Raw genomic sequence first — 21,519 nt, forward strand, 5'->3', positions numbered from 1 at the left:
ATCGCGAGGAGCAGTATAAATATCAGTCAGCGATTATTGCCTATAAGTATTAGAGTCAATTGAACGTGTTCTGTGAAGCATAGAATATAGTCGTGTCGGCGATCTCAGAGCGGTTTTCAGGTCCACCTCTCCTCACCTTGATGTCCTCATCTCTTAAACCTCATCAACCTCTGAGGCTAACTGAGCCCATCAGCCGGACTTTTGTTTGTGCTGTATATTATACGTACTGTATGTATCGAAGAGGATCTAAAGAACAGATTCAGAATCATCTTTTTTAATACAAAATATGTTTTCTGGCATAATCATACAGAGTGCATCATTCATATCCATATCTGTAAAACTAACCAGCATGTACGAGTGGACAGTCACTACATCAAACAGACAGTAAACCTGCAACACCACTCTGAGCTTTCTTCACGCAACATGACAGAGTTCATCTTTAACGTGGGTACATTTACTGGTGGACAAGCGTGGCAAGACGTCGGCATTCAGGAAGCTTTCGTATACATTCAACTGTTCAGGGTCGACAAGGCAGAAACTTCATCTTTTTGTCTGTAAAACCTCCGAAAATAGTGTGAAAAAAAAAAAAAGCAGGAAATCCTCACATTGAAGGAACTGCAATCCGATTTTATGGTGATTTTGCTTAATAGACAAACAAAAGAACAACAGACTTTTCTTTTGATCAAGTAATTGATAAATCCGCTAATCGTTGCAGCTCTAGTGTGTCGACTGGAGTAGAAATCCAGAAGAATGAACAGATGCGTACAATTACAGAAAAGCCAGTCTGCTAAAACAAAAACTAAAAACCTCTGGGGGTTATTTACAGTGTTAGTTCAGTTACATTCTCATAAATAAGCAGTAGCGTGTTCCTCTGACAACATGCAGGTATCAACAAAAAGCTTATGTTACTGTAATGCCCTCCATCAACAACTACGATCCGATGACACCACTGTGCAGATCGGGCACTTTCACACATTTCTTCTCCTCATCGTGGTACACAGATCAATATTTAAGTACGGTTGGGCTGTAAAAACAGTATATGGACACACAGCCCTGGACAGAATGAATTCAGTAAGGCTGTCCAGAAACAGACTTTTGGCTGTTGAAAGATGGTGAAACCTCACATACTTTGTTATGCAGTCTGGCAGTGTGTGTGTGTGTGTGTGTGTGTGTGTGTGTTAGCAGTCGTCACGTCGGTTAGTTCTGAGCGTGCGCAGCTCGTCCTCCAGGTACGTGATCCGCTCCATCAGAGCGGCTCGGTCGGCCTGAGCCCTCCGGTCGGCCTGCCAGCGAGCCTCCTGCACCTTCCTCTCGTACCAGCGCTCCATCTGCGCCGACACCGCCTCGAAGAAGTACTGGGTCACCTCCTGAGCGTGCATGTTGTCCCTCTCCTGAGCAAAGGAGGGTTCACTGGGCTGGTCTCCGAAGACCTCCAGAGTCCGGACCCCTGTGGCCCCTCTGGACTTAGTCCTGGCCTGGGAGTGCTTCTTGTGGTGTTTCCCTCTGAGCCCGGCTTCAGTTCTGCCGCTGCAGCGGCGCTCTGTGGCCGGCGACAGGCTGCTGGATCTGTAAGTCCTGCCCCCCTTCGCCCCGTACTCCCCGTCCATGTCCTGCAGGTCCTGGTTCTTCCTCTGGGTGTCGGCGCAGATCCCGGGACGCTCCTTGGGCCGAACTACCTGGACAGACGACAGCGGGCTCTTGGCTGCTGCAGGAGAGGAGACCTCTGCATTATGAGCCTTATCCCCATCTGTTAAATGTTCAGAAGAGATCCAACGATTACACGTTATAGTTACACAGCAAATACTCTTTAGTATTAGCCTGCAGTGACTCTGAATCATGAACAAGCATGCCAGAGGCAGAGATTCAGTGACGATGTCTTTCTATCCCTTAACCCTCTGAACCTCAAGCAGCTTCTAAGAATGAACTTAATGTCTTTCACAGTATCTGGAGTCTCATTTATTCATTACAGGTATAACGATGCCTCTCACGTTACTTTGCACTTCTATATTCTCTCTGTCATCAACAGTCAAACCAGCGGTGTTATTTGTGCTTGTACTCGTGTAGATAACTGTTAACACATTTTAATAACAGATATAAACCAACTCAAACCTCGCTTGATATTTCACCAGCGCTGTGCGCATCCTGGAGCTCAGAGACCGAACGACCGACACATCAGCGAGATTTTAAATGAGACATGAACAAGTGTATGTTTTTGATGAATTCCACCAAATTGAAGGTGCATTTCTGGCTCCTTTTTCTGTCAGCAGCGTTTGTCACACATGATATGTTCAAGGACCGTCGGAAAGATGTGAATCTGACGATTATGACCGTTTTTTACAGCTTCAGGCTACGATAAAACGGTGTCGTTTTATACACCTCAAAGTATCCACTACAGCAAAAAATCGTCCTGAAGAATCATCCTGGTCTCGTAGGGTTCAGAAGAACAAACCCGTGGCGGTGCAATGCAGTTTAGCAGAATTAGATGTTGTTAAAGGGTGTTTGAACAAGTTAATAAGGCGTTACCTGGAGAGCTCTCCACATGAACCACAAAGTAGTGGTTGGCTGAGCCGCCCTCCGCCGCACTGGGACTGTCGTGGAGCTCCAGGCACTGGGAGCTGCCTCCCTGGCCAGAGGGCGGCTCGGTGAAGCCGGCGCCGTCGGCTCCGTCGGCCTCGTTCAGGCCCTCGGCCACAGAGGAGCAGCGGCGCAGCTCGGTGCTGCCGGGGTCTCCTGTGAAACGAAGGTCCATGTTGTGCAGCTTGGACAGACACCAGCTCTTCAGCTCGCTGACCAGGGACGCCTGCTTAAAGGGCCGATACAACCGCACACAAGAGTCCATGTGGGTTAATGTAAAGAGGGCGCAGGACTCCAGACTGTGTTTCCATCAATGATGCTTGGTGCTCAAAGCTAGTCGGCCATATTATCTGCTAAATTAGTCTTGAATCCTTCAGCCCTGAGGACACGATGGGCTTGAATTTTGTACAGCATGCGTTTATTTTTCTTTCTATATTTTGTTGTAATAGAAAACAGGTTGAGATACGATACCTTGCAACCTAAATACAGAGGTATACAAACGCATCGTGTCGTGTGATGACCTCAGCGATGACTTCATCAGCTGCAGGGCCTGTGATTGGCTGTTGGCGTTACCTGTCTCTTCTCTGCCTCCAGCCGCTCCTGCAGGGCCCGCTGCTCGATCCTCTGCAGACACTCGGTCCTCTCAGCGGACACTCGCTCCACCGTCATCTTATCGAGAGCTCGGATCTGACGGGGAAAAAAAAAAAACACACAAGTCGCACACATCTCGAGTGCAACTAGAAACACGGCGGACGAGGAGGCGCGTCTTTGTTAGCGCTTTAGGCTACCAACAAGCAAAAAACACTTCAAGCAAGCGTGAAAACTGTTCTGCCCAATTTAGGGAGTTTCATCAAATGTTTTTCTAACTTCTTCAAAATGTAGCGTAAACATCTTTATGACTTGAGAGTCCCTCCGTCTAGGAATTGTTTACCTTTCCATGTTCCTCTCGTGTTAAACTTTGGGCAAAAGCTTCTCATCTTGTTGATTATACACTGCTTCCTGCATCCACTGTTGGATTTTCTCATGTACATCTGAGGTCAGTGGAAGCAGACATCTTTCCAATAGTGTGTAGTCCTTTTGCCAACAGTTTCAGAGCATACTGATCGACCAATTTGTCGCGCGCGAGAGACGCAGAAGTTCCGACATTAGCATGTAGCATGTGTACGGTACCTGGTGTTTGTTCTTGCGGTCCAGCTGGCCCATCTTGCTGTTCATCAGGTCTTGGACAGTGTGGATTTCAGTCTTCATCTCCTCTTTGGTGGCCTCCAGCTGGTTCTCCAGTTTGCTGATGAGAGGTTGACAGCGGCAGCCGCTCAGAGGAGCCTGAGAACACACCGCCAACATGACCCAACCGGGCAAACGCAGCAAACACGGCCCTGGACTGGCTGACACACTTATACAAGTATTCAGTCTTCATCGATCGTCCATATTTACTTTGAGCACTCACCTGCATGACCTTGCCGTCCTTGCCGCGGTACAGCGTGTAGAGCTGGTAGGCCTTGTAGTTGTGTGGAGGGATGTTGGCTCCTCGCGGTTTGCATTTCCTCTTGTGGAAGCCGTCGCTGGTCCTGGTCTCTCTGCGGCGGAGCGGGTCGGACAAAGACGGCTGAAACATCAGCAGCACCAGAGGTTAATTATTCCATCTCAACGAGCGCTGCGCATTTTGTCTTCTCCTGTCCAGAACTTCAACTAGCAAACGGTGCGCTTTCCGTTTTCTTACATCAGTACGGAGTCACGGTTTTGTAACTGAGGTGAGTTCAGGGACCTACTTTCTCTTTCTGCGTCCTGCTCTTTCCCATCTTGGCGTTCGACTCGGTGATCTCAGCGTGTTTGCAGGCGGCTCGGTCACTGCTCTGGGTGTCATCTGCAGCACTGTCCTGAAGGGAACATAACGTTCATTTTAGTTAACTAAAAAATATTTATATTCACACAAGAGCAAGCTCTAAAAACTAAACTTTTCCCTTGTAAATATCGTTCTGTTCTTCACTTTCATCCCAAGGTTTTTAGGTTTTTTCTCACCCCTTTCCTTTCCCTTATTTAAGCAACTTAAACTACAAACACAATGATTTAAACTTGCTTTGACACACCGGTCCAGCTTTTACCTTACAGTGCAGCACCTCATCTCTGGGCACAGACTGAGCTCTGCCCTCCGCCTTCAGCTTCTCTCTCCTCTTCCTCACACTCCTGCCGCGCACAAAACTCTGCACCTTCACACACACAGGAAACAAAATGACTGACTACTTATATGTGTAATGAAATAGTATGTAGCAGGAGCACAGAAATGAATCTATGTACGAGTGTTGTTTACAGCTGCCTGTGCTGGTTGTTTACTGGTGTTACCTGAGGAGCTTTGGTCAGCAGAAGAGCCACGTCTGGGTTGTTGTGTTCTCTGGCCTGGACCAGAGCCGTCTGACCCGCCTGCACAAACACACACAGTAAATTAGCACACAAACACCTCTTCTGAGCATTAACGACGTGGGAAGAGGCGGCAGGAACTCACCTTGTTGCAGACGTGGCTGTCTGCTCCGGCCTCCAGCAGCAGACGCACCGTCTTCTTATGATTCAGAGCAGCAGCCACGTGCAGCGGCGTGTCGCCAGCCTGCACACACACACACAAGATATAATATGAATTAAGTATTACCATAAATATGCATACTATTATAACTCTGTATTTACAAACTTGGTTACTAAAACGTTTGCTCCTCGGGAGCTTAAAGTGAGCTACGGAGGCTAGAAAAATCCAGCACTCTGGGAATTTTGACAGCAAAACCGTTAAAACCGTGAACATTGATTTATTTCAGGACATAACGGTTGACTTTACGTCCAGATAGGGAGGCCAAGTCCTGCCCCTTCCGGTGCCCCTCATATTCAGAAAACTATGTAGTCAAAGACGTGACTCAAATATTTAGTTTTTAACTATTTAAAAGATAGTTTTGCAAGACAAGAAAGTCGCAGTTTTATGTCAAAATGAGACTTTCTTGTCGCGCAAAATCATCTTTTAAATTGACAAACATCTCACGATTGACTACCATATATATCTTGTCCAAAATAAAGGTCTCATTGTGGTCAAGTGGAAGGGGAGGGACTTGCAAGATAAGGGCGGTTTTAAAGAGTAGATGGTATTTTGAGCCATTTTTAACCATGAAATGACTTCACATTGTGTAGGAGTTGTCACTATTAACACCAGAAAGGATGCGTTTCATCACAGTAGAGGCGTTAGGTTCACAGAATAAAACATGTTGCAGTGTGCAGTTACTGAATCATTTTGAACTCACCAGGTTTTTCTCTGACACGGAGCAAAAGGCTCCCAGCAAGATGCGGATCACAGCCACGTGGTTGTAGCGAGCCGCCACGTGCAGACACGTATCGCCCGCCTGGAAAACACACATTAGGAAGTTTACAAGAATGTTATTTAAAATGGTGAATGTGCCGCAGCAGAATGCCAAAACTAATTGTAGTTCTTTGTGATGTTATGGATGCACAATAGCCCCAAATCTCAAAACTGAGCATTGAATGGAAAACACCTTAAAGCTAGAACGCTACAGTTGGTCTGAGGCTCTTGATATGTTGCGTCACCGTCGGCCAGTGACAGAGCAGTGATGCTGCTGCTTTATACAAATACGTTTAGCATGAAATGGTTTTATTGGCTACTTGCAAAGCAGTTCTCTTTGTAAAGACACAAACAACAACAATCTGACTGCACTGCCCTTGTTTTACCACTTGGGGGCAGTGCAACACAGCAGCATCAACACAACTTCTGACGTTCAGTTTTTAAGGTAAATGCAGTGTGGGCAAAGGGTTCCAGAGGTGGCGAGAGAACACTAACTGGAGTCTTACATGGTTCTTGTTGTCGGGCCTGGAGCCTCCCAGGAGCAGAACCTTGGAGCTCTGAGCGTGACCGTTCTGACAAGCAAGGTGGAGCGCTGCGTTTCCTGCCTGCAAAACACAAAGTCAGCATTTTATTGGTTTACTAAAAAAGTTAATAACTTTTTTTTTTTTTTTTTAACTGTATTATTTTGGGAAGTAAAGGGTGATACAGCTGGAGGCGCCAAACAAAGAAATCACACTTCTGCAATGCAGAAGCGCCGCAGTTCAATAAGTCAACAGGAAGCCCTGGACCGCTGCTGAAGCAGCTCTGCACAGTTCAGAGCCGCTTTCAGTTGCACAATCACCTTGTTTTTGGCGTGAGCGTTGGCTCCGGCCTTCACCAGCACTTTGACCGACTGGCTGAATCCGTGCCAGGACACCTCGTGGAGAGCCGTGTTGCCATCCTGACGAGACAAAAGGGCTTCAGGATACCTCCACTCATGGAGATTCTCTTCATAACTATCACATGGAACCCATGAAGGATTACGTTGGTACATTGACGATGGCTCCGTCGACACGTCTTTCCTCCTGATATTTTAATAAGCCCTGACAAAATGTGACCGTACGTAATAATGTTTTACATGTTCTTTGTGAAATGTTTCAGAGCCATCATCCAAAATGAGCCAACTGGAAAAGGGCTTCATCAAAGCGTGCATGGTAATACTGGCTGGATTATTTTACCATTAAAGGACAGTTTGGATGAGGACGCACCTCATACAAGCCCACTTAAAAACACACCCCACCGACATGCAGCACCATTGTTGTCTAATGTCCGTTTGTGCTGCAGAAAAGAACAAAACGCACTCAAAACTAATTCCACCGGCCTGTCGAGCTGCTAATAAACAATCTAATCTCAAGTTAAGTTTCTACTGAAATACACTTTTATTAATGCACTTTATTTCAGCTCGGAGAGTTTTTATTCCTCAACACACGACTCTACTCTTCATGAGGGAATGAGGCTAAGCAGATTACAGGCCCACTGGTTCCTCTATGATTATCACATGCTTTAATGCAGTCATTATCATGGCTTTAAATACCCGCGCGTGTGTGTGTGTGTGTGTGTGTGTGCGTGTGTGTGTGTGTGTGTGCATGCGTGTCTTTTGATCCTCACCTTGTCCTGTCTGTCCAGTGCACACCCTTCCTGGATGAGAGCGTTGATGACGTCGCTGTTTCCCACCATGGCGGCCCGTTGTAACGCCGTCTGCTCCCCCTGCCAACAGAAACGCACACACACACACACACACACACACGCCACTGACTAACGATACGGTGGCAAGAAACACTCCGCAACAGCTCAAGAAAACCAGCATCCATCTGTAGGAAAAGATATTCCATCATCACAATGTTGTGTTCTTGCCGAGTAATTTTCATGCCTTAAAGATCCATAAATCTTATTGAAAATTTTAATATTTCCGACAATAATTGTTGAAAGGTTCTCACCAAAGGGGATGGTCTTGTTTTCGTCTCGTCAATCATTTGTAAAACACTTGAAAGGGGCTACATAAAGAACATTTGATGGATAAAGGAATAACTTGCTGCTTACTTTGAGCGGTAAAAACACATTAATAGGAACAATATTAGGACCGCTCAAAATAAATACACCGTGAACTCCTCCAGATCAGTAGCTGCTGTACACGTCTTAATTCACAGATTCATGAAGTCTCAATCGACCAATAAAGGAATTCAACATGTTGGGAAATACACTCATTGACTTGCTTTTTCTGAGAGTGAGTTGAGCTCAAGTTTCCATCCACATGCAGTGTTTGCCATGTTTAGACCTTTTTTAAATAACACTTTTTGTGTATGCGAATTGGAAATGTGTATAAAAACGGATCGATGTAAATCCACTTAATCTCATGTCTGTGTGTGAAGCCGGACCCGGTTAGCTTAGCTTAGCATAAAGACTGAAAGCAGTGAGAAACTAGCTCCGCTTGGCTTGTGAAAGCGCCCTTTGGAGGTGCGTCTGGCTAGCCGTTTCCCCCTGCTTCCAGTCTTTATGCTAAGCTAAGCTAACCAGGTCCGTATTTAACCAATCCCATCTTTATTTTGATCCTCTAATCTCACTCTTGAAAAGACCGCAAACAGGGTTTCTGTTTCCAAAATATGTTGAACTATTCCTTTAAAAAAGGAGATGGTTTGATTTTTTGGGAATTTTGTTTCGTAAACTCCCGGATTATTACCTTCATGTCTCTGCGGGTTAAAAGTATAACCTGTGAAATGATCTTTACTGCATGTTCAGTGGGCCTGCTCAAAATAAACGCAACTTGACACACTTATGAAGTCGATAGTTTAACGGCTATACATCGCGTATCATGGATGACAGTCGCTCAAACGAGAGAATATGAAATAATAAACCCTCCTTCCACGGAGTTACTTCATCCCATAAACATCTGTACTAATCTGACCATATATTCACAGCAGTACAAAATTCCCAAAAAAACATCTGTCCCTTTATATGTGGACAAGCTCCTTTTCAATAAGCTCAGCGGAGTTATGACTGACTCGAGCAGTAACGGTGTTAATATGGTCCCATATATATTATACAAACACAGCAGGTCATCTCAAACAGCTCCGTCTGCTGTTTAGAGTGGTTTGTATAACCGTGGCAGCGGTGACGTACAGTCCCAGGAAAGATGAAGCTCACATGTGTGTGTGTGTGTGCTCAGCCCATTCAATTCAGCACAGAGCAGGTTAGTGATGAGGGGACAGGTTTGACATGAGAGCGCCGGAAGAAAGAGCAATGACTTCCATGAGAGATGGAGGAGGAGGAGAGGAGGGTCATTCCAAGGATAGATAAGAAGTGAGCCCAGCAGCAGCGGTGGAGTTTGTTCAGGGAAGGTAAAATGGGAGAGGGGGCAGATTTCCGCTGACTCAGTGGGAGCAGTTTTGGGCTAACCTCCTTCACTGTCCCTGATCCTCCAGGCTCTTCCCCAGCCCTCCTCCACTGTCTTCTCTCCTCCACCTCCTGACTCAGTCTGCACCTCCTGCTCCCTCCAGTCCTGGAGGACGTACTGCAGCCTGTTGCGGAGCTCATTGACCACAGAGAGTGAGTTTGGCAACGCCACACATCTGGCTTTTCACTATCTGTAGGAAAGGGGGACCTGCATCCTGAGGGCAACCCCACAAGTGGACAGTCCAGAGGGTCCCATTCAAGGCCACTGGACGCCGTTAGACTACAGTGTGAAGAAATGTCTAAAATATAAATTCCAGTAAAACAAAACTGAAAGCAAAAAAAAGACAAGCAATCTACTCAGGGCTGCGGTGCGAGAGCTGGAAGTGGAAAGATGGCCGACGCAGCTGACGGGCGGGTGGATCTACTCACGTCGTCTTGGATGTCCAGGTCGCAGCCAGCTTTGAGCAGGACACGCACCACCTCAACGTGGCCTTTGTAGGCGGCCAAGTGCAGGGGGCTCCTGCCATACTGTGGACACACACACACACACACACACACACACACACACACAAAGCCCAGTGAACAACACACCAGCGGGCACACAACATAACACGAACAGCAGCAGACGAAGTCGAGTAAATAAGGCACAGCATTACGTCTGAAGACAATCTGCTTCAGAGTACAATCCATGTCGGTAACGAGTCGACCGAAAACAAACCGATACTTAATCGGTGGTTTTAGAGAATCGTGCACAATCTGCACATCTGTTCATGTCAGCGGAGTCGAGGATCAGCTGTGGGATCCGTGGGCCGGCCCCGAGGCACAAAGGTTGTACAAGACACGTTTCACACACACATGTTCAAAAACATTAATTGATTTATGAAGAAAATAAGCTGCAGAATTATTGTGCACATCAACAAGTTTATATTTATTTAAATTATTCTGTAACTATATTAATTGCAAGTAATTATTTGGTGTCTGAATTGTTATGAAGTAATTATTGAAGGAGATGTATACATACATACAGTATGTACTGTAATGCTACATCAGTGATGCTACGTACACAACCAGGAAGTGTGAGAGGACAACAGGAACTTCAACAAGGGGAAACTCCTCCTTACATATACATATACATGATAATTACATAAACATAACACTCGTTGGGAGGATTAGGACAAAAGCTCCGAACACATCCTGAACATTACATCCAAAATAATGAACTGTACCCAGAAGAACGAGGGCGCAGGACGTCTGCATGCAGGTTCAAACAGCAGAGCCAGGTGATCTCTGTTCATCGGTCATTGTACCGAGTAAACTCAGTTTAATTACCGTTCCCACACAACGGCGTGAGCCGCATTACACCCCTGGTATTCTCTCAGCGCTCGGCGGTTTGGTGCTCTGTTTGGGTGCGGCTCTGTATTTACGTGGTCCTCGGATTGAGTTACACTCGGAGAGGAGCCACCGGCCGAGCTCAGGTAAACAGCAGGCCTGAGGCCAGCGGGCAGCCTCTGTTGTCTGCACGCTGACTGAGGGATTGTGGCTCTGTGGGCCGGTTCTTTCAGAGGCAGTCGGTTCGTCGGGTGTCACTTTACCTCGTAGTCTCCGAATGCTCTTGTATAGTTGCATTCCTCTTTCCAGTTATGCATTTGACTTTATCTGTAGCTTTTCCTCTCCCTGCTGGGGATCAATGAATCTTATCTTCCATCTTAAAGACGTGTTGGCTTGTGTGATGGAGATGAGGTGCAAATCAGAGCTCTTCATCGTTACAACTTTCACTGTTCTATTCTTTCATTGGTCACCTGTAACAGCTGGTCAGGCTTTAGAATGGGAGAGTTAAAGGGGAGCGTCACAACTTTTAAAGTCCATCTTAAAATAATACCGACATGTCTAAATGTAAAGGGATCCGTTCCAATGTCAGTGATGGGAGACAAAAGGGCCCTAAAAACCTCTCAACCGCTCCAGATTGTGAAGCAGTAATTAGCAGGACTGTAACCCCTCATCTCCTCACGCCTTCTTCTTTAACCTCACTGAACTCCCCGTTTTATCCTTTTTCTTTCTCGATACATTCATCGCATCGTCCTTCTGAAAACGATTCCTACAGTCCGCTTCCTGCTCAGAGGAATGTGTTCGTATGAAACTCTGCCCCCTTTATCCGGGATTAAGTTTTCATGATGGCAACCTGCCAAAATACCCAAAATACAGCCGGTCGGAACTAAATCATCGGCGCGAGCAGCAGCACATGTCATGTTGTTGTAGCAGTCTTTTCATTTCAGGTATCTCACATAGAGAATAAAGATACCAAAGGAGCCAATGATCTTCTTAATATCTCCTGGCCTCTAACACCCACAGTGTGACTCCCACACAATGGATCGCACTCAAAACACCTTCTACACGGACGCCATCATTCCCCTGACTGAGTGAAGCTGCTGACATCATTTTCATTAGTATGAACACGATGGGGCCGCGTTCACGCGTCAGCAGCTCTAAGCCTTTCATGCTTCTATTCCAACCAAGAGACGCAGATGGAAACGGCGATGACACAATGACTGAACACATCCAATGGCATCATGACATGTTCTGGAAGCTCACAGCTTTGCAGTGAAAGCAATTGGCCACACTGTCAAAGGATATCCGTTATATTCACTAAAGCACATCCGTGAGTCACACAACGCAGTGACACAATGAGAGTAAATCGACAAGCTAAAGACGCAGACGCTGTTAAACAGGCCGCGAACAGAAAGATGAAGCTTTGGAGTGGATTCGGGCCGACCGGGTCAGACCGGGACCGCTCACTCACCTTGGTGACGGCTACTTTGGCGCCCTTGTTGATGAGCTGGACCACATTCTCGGCTTGCCCCTTGTGCGACGCTACGAGGAGGCGCTCGGAGAGTGCGAGGACCTCAGCAGCATCCTGCTGGCTCATGAAGCAGGGCGAGTGGTGCTGCAGACAGAGGCGTCAAACAGACGTGGAGCTGGAGAGGCTGCCAGAGCTGCTGCTGCTGCTTCTTCTTCTGTCTGCTAAGAAACTCCACGAACTGCCAGGATTCCTGCCCTTCATCCTCCTCTCCGCTGCTGGGAAGGGAACAGGAAACACATGGAGTGAAAACAAGCCAGCATGTGCTCCGCTCATAATGCTGGCAAACAGGAAGACGGGGCCGACATCCCGGCTGTCCAGGTTGTTACACACATGTACAGTCCTCCTGGGATCATGTACACAGAAACAACCACAAAACCAGGGCCAAAAAGAGGGGTTGCATTCAGTCACACGTTGAGTGCTGCTGTAGCAGTAGTAGTAGTAGTAGCAGTAGTAGTAGTAGTAGTAGTAGCAGCAGTAGTATTTTAAAGCAGACACAGTAAAACAGTCGGTAACCACCACTGACCGCACAGACACACTTCTGTGGTTTCTCTACTAAAGAGTCTGAGGGTACGAGAGCTCAGTTGTTTGTGTGATGATGATGTTTTCTTCACATTGTAGCCATTTCATTGTCGGGAGACCATTTTTTTAACTTGATGTGACCGTAATAAAATGACCTGTTGTGACCCGTAGGATAATCAGAGCCTTGTGAAACTTTACGAGCACTTAGTAAACACAGAGGGCATTCAGAGGATATATGGCTGTCCCGGGTATAGTGACAAGAAAAAGGGCTTTCTGAGCAGCTTCCACAACAGAAGTGCTCACCAACCAATCGCAGAGAAAATGCAATTCTTGCAGAAATCCCCAAATGACAAAAGTATTTGACACCAAATCACAGCATGGAACTTTCTATGGTGTTCCTTAAGTTCTTGGTGTCTTAATGTGGCATTTTGGAGGGACTGTTTTTAATATTTGAGGTAAGAAACGGTTGGCATATAGTGGTACTCTCTCCTTGCATGCAGTCTCTGATTAAGTCTCGATACATGAATCCATAAAGACACCGACGGGTGACGGTTATATGCAGGCAGATGGAAAAGTCTGTCAACTCTGGAGTATCATAAATATTTCAGTGGAGGTAAATGGGCTCCTTTCATGTCAACTTCTTTTACCGTTATCAATCCAGAGTCATAAAAGCAGCAGGTAATAATCGCAGTGAAGACAGCCGCTGTGAGCATGTTGTGACAGGAAGGCTGTGTGATTAAAGAGCCTCGATTACATGTTATTTGTGCTGTGAGAACTCCACACTAGAACTGCATCTGTCACAGGCGTTTTATAAACGTTGTATTGAAGAAGGTGAAGATGTGATGTTCTGACCCATGTGGTGTTTATTGGCTGTAAAGCTGATCATCCCTGCTCACTAAGCCTCACACAAGCACAACAGAAAGAGAATAACGTGGAAAATGTTTGAGGTTAAGCTTCCACAGAGTGAGGAAGTGTTGATATGACTTCAAATACACAACAGCAGAAACGAGTGGAAGTAACAAAAACAAAAATGCAACTCAAGATCTGCCAAGAAAATAGCATTTAGTGCATCTCTATAGTAGATACTCATTTATGCTTCATTTCCCACGTGTCTGAGCAAATGAGGGAGTTTGCATCTCAAACGACACGAACATTATAAAAGCAGTACGAGCCGAGGAAGGGATCGGGACTTTGTCCATTCGTACAGACCGGTAACCGGAGCCGAACACAGGACGTGAGAGAGACGGTGATTGCAGAGCTCCGCTGTGAAGAGGAAGCGGCACATCCCAACCCATCCCATCCCTGGAGTCTAATCTGTGACGACAGCGTGTTTCATCGCTAGAGACAACGGCACAAAATGAGGCAACATGGACCGGACGACATCGACAAGACGGAGTCGGCGCCGCAGGCGTACATGAATAAATCCAGAGAGACGGATTACTTCCAAGACATCAGACCTTCATCACAACTCAACCATGACACACGGCTGTGCGGTACACTTTTACTGGAGCAGAGTTTCAACTTTAAAGCACACAAGTACCCCACGTTCTAAGGCCTTTAACACACGAGGCCCTTTCCTTTTTTACAAACATGAGTGAGTACTTTCACAAACAATGAGAATATTACACAAAAAGGCAACTTAATTTATTTGTGGAACAAAGGTTTGAGCCGCAAATAAAGGCATCGACCAATCACGTTGCGTGGAATGAACATGTTCAAGGTATATTCAAACATTCATATTCCAAATGTACACTACAAACCAAGATGACAAACTTTATTACTCCTTTCAACCGTCACAAAAGGCAGCGCAGACCAGATCCACTCCTTCCATTCTTACCTTTCACAATAAAAGCCCCAGGCATGTACACTGAATTGGCATTTTGCTTGCAAGGAAACTCGTAAAATATGAATTTTCTACAGTTGCACTTTTTCTATAAGGTTTGAATAGATTAACTAATTGAGGTTAGCTGTTGTTTAGCCTACTGTAAGATATTTTATTCAGTTTCCTCCTGCACTGTCAGGGCTGAAAGGAGTAACATCTCAGTTTGGACCACAGAGCCTCCGTGTTGTACAAAATATGTGCACGTATTGCAGATTTCCGTTCCCCACAACGTAACCCACTGATGGCTTTAAAAACGACCTCACTTACATCGATGTTCGCCGCATTATATTCGTTCTTCATGAAAGGACTCATGACAAAAACAACAGCTCAAGTTACTGCACAAAGCAAAGAAAAACACCCCCCCCCCCAGCAAAACGCAGTCAAGACGAGGTTATGGTGGAAGTGTCCCCACTGCGATGCATCTTAAGAGTCCACACATCAAATGGATGAATGGATGATTCTGCAGTCCAACAAATATCCTTTAAACATTCCCAAAATTCAAATCAGGCCACACAAAGTGGAATGCATGAAAACCCTGCCAATCGGAGGTCGATTCACTTGAGCTGAAGAAGGGTTCTGAGGCACTATGGTAACATATGAATGGCTCCCTACTGCAGCTAAAAACTGAATACGATTAAGCGAGGGGGGGGGGGGGGGGCTGCATTCCAGTAGATTCTCCAGAAGATCCTGTTCAGTCGGAGACCACGAAGCACACAAAGCCGGCCTGGCAGTCGCAGCGAGGCTCCTCGCGTGCAGCTAGGCAACGCGGGCTTTTGTGCAAACTTTCTTTTTTTGGGAGCTCAGGACTCCAGTTCAACAACAACAAAATGCCAAACCCTCGCTTTTCACATGGCTCAGGGAGGAGGCCCTGGAGAATACTGATCAACCTGCCAACTTCTCATGCAGACACACCGCTTACTATACGGGTCGTTAGAGCCGATCGGTGGAAGGATTTATTTTTATGATATATGTTGGCGATAAAATGACAAAAGAAGGGGACGATATATTAGTGGTGGCGCTGTGTTGTATTCGTTTCATACTGTAACCCGGATTATCTGGGACGAGGTCGAATGGGCCCGTTTGTACTTTAATACGACTGAAAAAACACCCGTTTGGTGCTACAACGCAACGTTAAACTAATAACAGAGACACAACTTATTTTGTCTACAATGACGCAATTCTTGCCAAATGTTTCCCCTCGTTTCCTCAAATAAACCATCTAAAGACATCGGGAAGAGGAGAAGCCAAACCACAGATAAACATGTTCATGCACTGGTCAATTTAGAGATTTTTCTTCCATGACATGTCTTCTTCCAGACTAGTGGGAAGAAACATCTGAAACACACATTTAGGTTTTAGTTTTACTGCTTTTGTCTGTAGATTTCTACTAAATTCACCATGAGATAATGCCTCATTTGCATATTCAAACATAACATTTTAAAAAAAACGTGTAATACAAAAAATAATCATCTCAATGTCAGTAATGAAGTGGTGAAGTTTCATGGTGATATCTATTAGTTAATATTTTTACCCTATTTACCTGTAGTGTCTTCAAAATTGTTGCCGTTAGTTTAGTTTATTAAGCCAAACTTATTCCGCTACTGTACTTGGCTCCGCCCTCTCGTGTCACTTCTGGTTGCAAAATACCAAGATGGCGACGGCCAAAATGTCAAACTCAAGGCTTCAAAATAAACAGTTCCACTTCCCATAATCTACGAGTAAGACGGGATATTTATGGTTTGGAAACTTCTAATTCTGCCCACCTTTCTGTGTTGGATCTCACAGAAGTTAAGGTCAACTTAGATCATGCTCATTAACATCCCATGATGCATAAAGTGTGCAAATAAGCCTCTTCATTTGTTTAAACAATATCTTATTGCAGGTACAGCGCCTCATGTTTGGGTCAAAGTAACCTCCCTGACGGCTGACGTGTTGAATCTTGCGGTCCGGCCTGCTGGAGGTGTGACGGGCTTCATTCAGAGAAGCAGCTGTGATGGGAGGCGCCCGCTTGATAACCTCACAGTGACATACCGGCTCGGACCTTTTCTGACTCATTCACAAGCAGCAGACATGTCTCCCAACTGGACATGTTAAGTGGAGAACGTCTATATTCCCATGATGACTGCACAGACGTGCATCTATTATGAGCATAGTTCATGATCACTAAGTGTGCACCGGTGAGCTATTTCACAACTGTTGTAAAGTTTGATGCATCCCAACACTCGCAGGCACCGACAGATGCAGGTGAGAGGAGCAAAGGCGTGTATTCAGGTCAATGCTTGAATTGGGGGGGGGGGGGGGGTAGTAGTCTACTCTACCACCCACTTTGACAATTCTCCAGCACTACATGAAACTTCCTATTCTCCTCCAGGTCTGAAAAGTGAAGTCAAAGCTTCACGTCTTAAAGCTGCATTCTCTCTAATGACCACCAGGGGGCGACTCCTCTGGTTGTATAGAAGTCTATAGAAAATGACTCTACTTCTCTCTTGATTTATTACCTCAGTAAACATTGTAAACATGAGTTTATGTCTCAATCTGTAGTTTCAAGTCTTCCTCAATACAGCATGATGTTCATTTAGTACATTATGGTCCATTTAGAGTCACACAGACCATAAAGCAGGGCATTATTATGGTAATATTCATGGAGCAAAGAAATGATGCTAAAATTAGGCTTTTAGACTTGTAACTACTTTCCCTCTCAGAAACATGCCGGAGCTTCTCACATTACATCATATGTTTTGCACTGATCCTGAAAAATAAAGCGCTCTTCACACAGTTCATGCTTAGAAATGTAAAAATTCCCTGAGGGGTCTCATTAGATACCAAAACTCTACAAGGTCACATCCTACAGATCCAGCTTGATACAGAATTAGCATCCACTGCACCGTGACTCCACGTGAGGATGGAAACGTTAAAAACTGAATCTGTTGCAGCAGAGCATGAACACACAGTAGCCTGCAGTACATTCTCCATTATGTGGGTCATCTCTTCCTTCTGTTCGTACGAGCACTCACAGCCACATTAAAGGACGCCTGTGTTACTATACAGTCCCATGGTGCTCTGCATGAGCCGTTAACACACAGATACACTATTTTCAGCTCATCTCATTTCTTATAGACCTCTTTTCTGTTGGCAAACACGAGGACGATAACCAGCAAGTGGTGGATAATACGCAAAACACATCAGGAGTGACGTGTGGAGACGTCTACACAAGACGCTGATTCACGTACGACCTGCCTCCACCAAGACTAACCAGGTTCAAGCATTCATAGCTATACCTACGGAATTATTTCATGAGTTATCCACGTATGAATGAGGAAGAATAAAAATCACAATCGCACATGAACAGCGATCTTTCAGCCAGGAGGACGATGTTTGTTTATCTTGATTTTTAATTGTCGCGTAACTTGCATACTTCAGTAACGGCACTCTGTGGTTATTTTAACTCAAACCACGATCTTTTCCAAAACCTAACTCAGCAATTTTGTTGCCTAAACCTAGATTAGTTGTTTCCTGTGAAGACGGGAGTTTATTTTGAAAATACTGTTCTCATGTAATGAGCGGTAATTGTCACGTATTGCTGGACTTTTGTAGGAAAAAGTATTTGCTAACGGTAAGCACAAGAAGCTAGTGCTGTTAAGGTTCAACATACAACAGTTTGTACATCTAACAAAAATATATTTTCACAGGAAACTCAGATAGGTTTAGCAAAATAAACTACTTCAATTTAAGTTTAGGAAAAGATTGTCGTTTGGGTTCAAATAACCACAGAAGTGTCGACATTAATTACGAAAGTTACGTGACGAAAACATCAGCGTTGACTTCTGTTTTCACACGGTCTCCTGGCTGAGAGATTTCCCCTTTCATACTGTAGATGTGATGGATCAGTAACATGAATATTTAGTGTGTGTGTGTGTGTGTGTGTGTGTGTGTGAAAAGCAAGTGTGGTCAGAATGGAATGGAATCGATCCCTCCTTCCACCGCCAGGATTTCACTCAAAACTCAGCAATCTGTCTTTGCTGCACCAGTCAGGGACAGAGAGCCAAAACCAGATTAAAACAATACTTTGACCCACTCACTAATCCCAAGATCTGTTTCAGTGCTCGCTCGCTGCAGCACACAGAGAGATTGAAGCATTCAAAAAGTAGCGTAAGAGACATCTGTGGCTGAAGCTACAATGCCTGCGTGTTTCATACCGAGATGTACTCGCAACAAAAAAGTAAGTAAGAAAGTGGAATTAGCAAGTTAGCTAACTAACTCGCCAGTCGCTAAATTAACTAAATTTCTGTAACAAGTGCGGCACTGAAGAGGAATTATCAAACTACAAAGCTGCTAAATGAGTGAAATTAAACAACGTAATGCTTCATTCACACACACCTGTCACAGCGTAGGAAAACACATTGCTATCTGCAGATAATCTGCAAATCAGAGCACAGTAGTACTTGCTAGTACCGGTACTAGCCAATCAGAGCACAGTAGTACCGGTACTAGCCAATCAGAGCACAGTAGTACTTGCTAGTACCGGTACTAGCCAATCAGCGCACAGTAGTACCGGTACTAGCCAATCAGAGCACAGTAGTACCGGTACTAGCCAATCAGAGAACAGTAGTACTTGCTAGTACCGGTACTAGCCAATCAGAGCACTGTAGTACCGGTACTAGCCAATCAGAGCACAGTAGTACCGGTACTAGCCAATCAGAGCACAGTAGTACCGGTACTAGCCAATCAGAGCACTGTAGTACCGGTACTAGCCAATCAGAGCACAGTAGTACCGGTACTAGCCAATCAGAGCACAGTAGTACTTGCTAGTACCGGTACTAGCCAATCAGAGCACAGTAGTACTTGCTAGTACCGGTACTAGCCAATCAGAGCACAGTAGTACCGGTACTAGCCAATCAGAGCACAGTAGTACCGGTACTAGCCAATCAGAGCACAGTAGTACCGGTACTAGCCAATCAGAGCACAGTAGTACCGGTACTAGCCAATCAGAGCACAGTAGTACCGGTACTAGCCAATCAGAGCACTGTAGTACGTGCTAGTACCGGTACTAGCCAATCAGAGCACTGTAGTACTTGCTAGTACCGGTACTAGCCAATCAGAGCACTGTAGTACTTGCTAGTACCGGTACTAGCCAATCAGAGCACTGTACTAGGAGGAAAAGAATAACATGGAACATGGCTAAGTTACCCGACGTGTCGTATATGTTGGTATTGGTGACGTATAGTTCAAACTGAGACTTCCTTGACGTGCAATATTATCTTTTAAATTGACAAACGTGTATAAATCACGGCACACATCAAACGGGACGTTAACGACCATCCATATTTCTCTATATCATCTCTATATTATCAGTTTCATCAAACATGTGTGCCCTTTGTGCAGGGAACTGGGAGGCTGACCCTCTGCTAATCCTCAGGGCACGGCTGGAAACAAACTCAATTCTCTCAATGTACAGCGAGGGGCGAGGATAACGAAGCTGGGCGGATAAAGGTTAAGAATACATAAGTAGTGAAAACATAGGTTTAAATATAAGTATTATATAGAACATAAAAAGCACGGAATAAGAAAGTGTTCTGTAATGTAGTATACTTTTAACCCCACAACAGACCAGAAACACCTCAACATGTTAAATGCAACAGGTAGCGCAGAAATGCATATGAAACGTACAGATTTGGTCACAAAGTAGTTCCCTCGTTCTTTCACATTCTATCAAAGGAGGAGTAAATGCTGTAAAATCGGCCTTGAAAAGTGAAACGCTCCCAGAGGAACAGTGTGTGCAGACAGCGTTGTTTAGGCGTTCTCTGTCTACAACGAGAACATCTTATCAACGCTCCTGTACAATAGAAACACAGAGATCCACGTTTCACAAGTGACCCTGAGCTGTTTGGGGATTCCTGTAGTGAGCGACTCTTCGCCGTCCTGCCTTTTGGTTTCTCTCCATCTGAAGAAAACCGTTCTGAGACCAACAGAAGCTACAGAACCGTCTTTGCAGCCACACAAAGTACTCAGTTATTTTTAAGACAATGCAATGTACAACATGGACCTCTTGGTTGAATAAGCATGTGTTTTGCAGTGAGACAAGATTAAACGAATGCAGCTGCACAACAAAGAAGAAGACCCTCCTACTCTGAAGACCCTTGCCAGTCTGGGAGCCGTAATCACCTCCTGGGCCCCGCTTCATTGTCCGGGAGCACCGAGCAGAAAAGGCCCCTTGTGCTCCTTTTAGTGGTACATTCACAATGAGGTCACCGCCCGTGGGCTAGCAAATGCATTACCACAACAACAACGTGACACCACATGTGGTCGTTAAGGGAGCAAGCTCACACGGGCCCCTCCCGCTTTGTTTCAGTCCAATAAGTTGCCTTTCATTTTTGGTAGATTTGGCAAATCCTGTATTTCCTATACCTGCTTCTGATGGCTAAACCTAAGCACGTGCTTCTGTTTGAATCGACTTCCCGGTGTGTTGCAAAGTGACGCCAAAGGTCCTAATCAAGAGTCAGTACGCGGCGGGCCGGCATGAGAACTTGTTGCGCAAAAAACATGCGCAAATTAGGAGGTGAAGCCGCCCATAGCCCCTCCTCTCCAGCTGGAGAGAGCCGAGTGTCAGCTGTCAGGCAGGGCATTCAACAAACCCCCCCCCCCCCCCCCGCCCCGCCATCCCCAAAACCCCCACACACAAAGTACAGGCTGTATCCCGCCGCACCGCTCAATGAGCTCAAGCTCCTTGTCCTTCCCCACAGAGATGTTCTCTGCACCGCCTCACAAACAGAGCGGAGATCCCGGAATCAATAATCACACTGCCACCGAAACTGGATTCATAATTCTAATGTGTAAATCGAACGTGATATTATCTCCTTAAAAACACAGCATTAATATCACAGATTTGTATATATTGTAATGAAAGCATCATGGGAATGAGCAAATCTC

The 21,519-nt window shown here is 45.5% G+C and overlaps 1 protein-coding gene across 3 annotated transcripts in view; it reads right to left on the reverse strand.

Annotated features, from left to right (window-relative positions):
* Nucleotides 1-264: 264 nt before the first annotated feature.
* Nucleotides 265-21,519, reverse strand: part of ankrd6b (ankyrin repeat domain 6b) — a 25,457-nt gene continuing 4,202 nt past the window's right edge. Inside the window, exons 1-16 of one of the 3 annotated variants that reach the window (XM_079291521.1) lie at nt 14,860-14,929; nt 12,132-12,406; nt 9,764-9,862; nt 7,553-7,651; nt 6,747-6,845; nt 6,412-6,510; nt 5,850-5,948; nt 5,075-5,173; nt 4,915-4,992; nt 4,677-4,781; nt 4,344-4,451; nt 4,022-4,180; nt 3,745-3,897; nt 3,148-3,261; nt 2,524-2,803; nt 265-1,747 (exon numbers count right to left, since the gene is read on the reverse strand). In XM_079291521.1, coding sequence (XP_079147647.1) covers nt 1,179-1,747; nt 2,524-2,803; nt 3,148-3,261; nt 3,745-3,897; nt 4,022-4,180; nt 4,344-4,451; nt 4,677-4,781; nt 4,915-4,992; nt 5,075-5,173; nt 5,850-5,948; nt 6,412-6,510; nt 6,747-6,845; nt 7,553-7,651; nt 9,764-9,862; nt 12,132-12,257 — 2,286 coding nt within the window. In that variant the 5' untranslated portion in view covers nt 12,258-12,406; nt 14,860-14,929 and the 3' untranslated portion in view covers nt 265-1,178. Of the gene's footprint in view, nt 1,748-2,523; nt 2,804-3,147; nt 3,262-3,744; nt 3,898-4,021; nt 4,181-4,343; nt 4,452-4,676; nt 4,782-4,914; nt 4,993-5,074; nt 5,174-5,849; nt 5,949-6,411; nt 6,511-6,746; nt 6,846-7,552; nt 7,652-9,763; nt 9,863-12,131; nt 12,407-14,859; nt 14,930-21,519 lie in introns of those variants that run through there. The other 2 variants (XM_079291522.1, XM_079291520.1) reach the window with 2 other exon arrangements.

This window comes from Melanostigma gelatinosum (assembly GCF_949748355.1).
Source record: "Melanostigma gelatinosum genome assembly, chromosome: 19".
Classification (NCBI taxonomy): Eukaryota; Metazoa; Chordata; class Actinopteri; order Perciformes; family Zoarcidae; genus Melanostigma; species Melanostigma gelatinosum.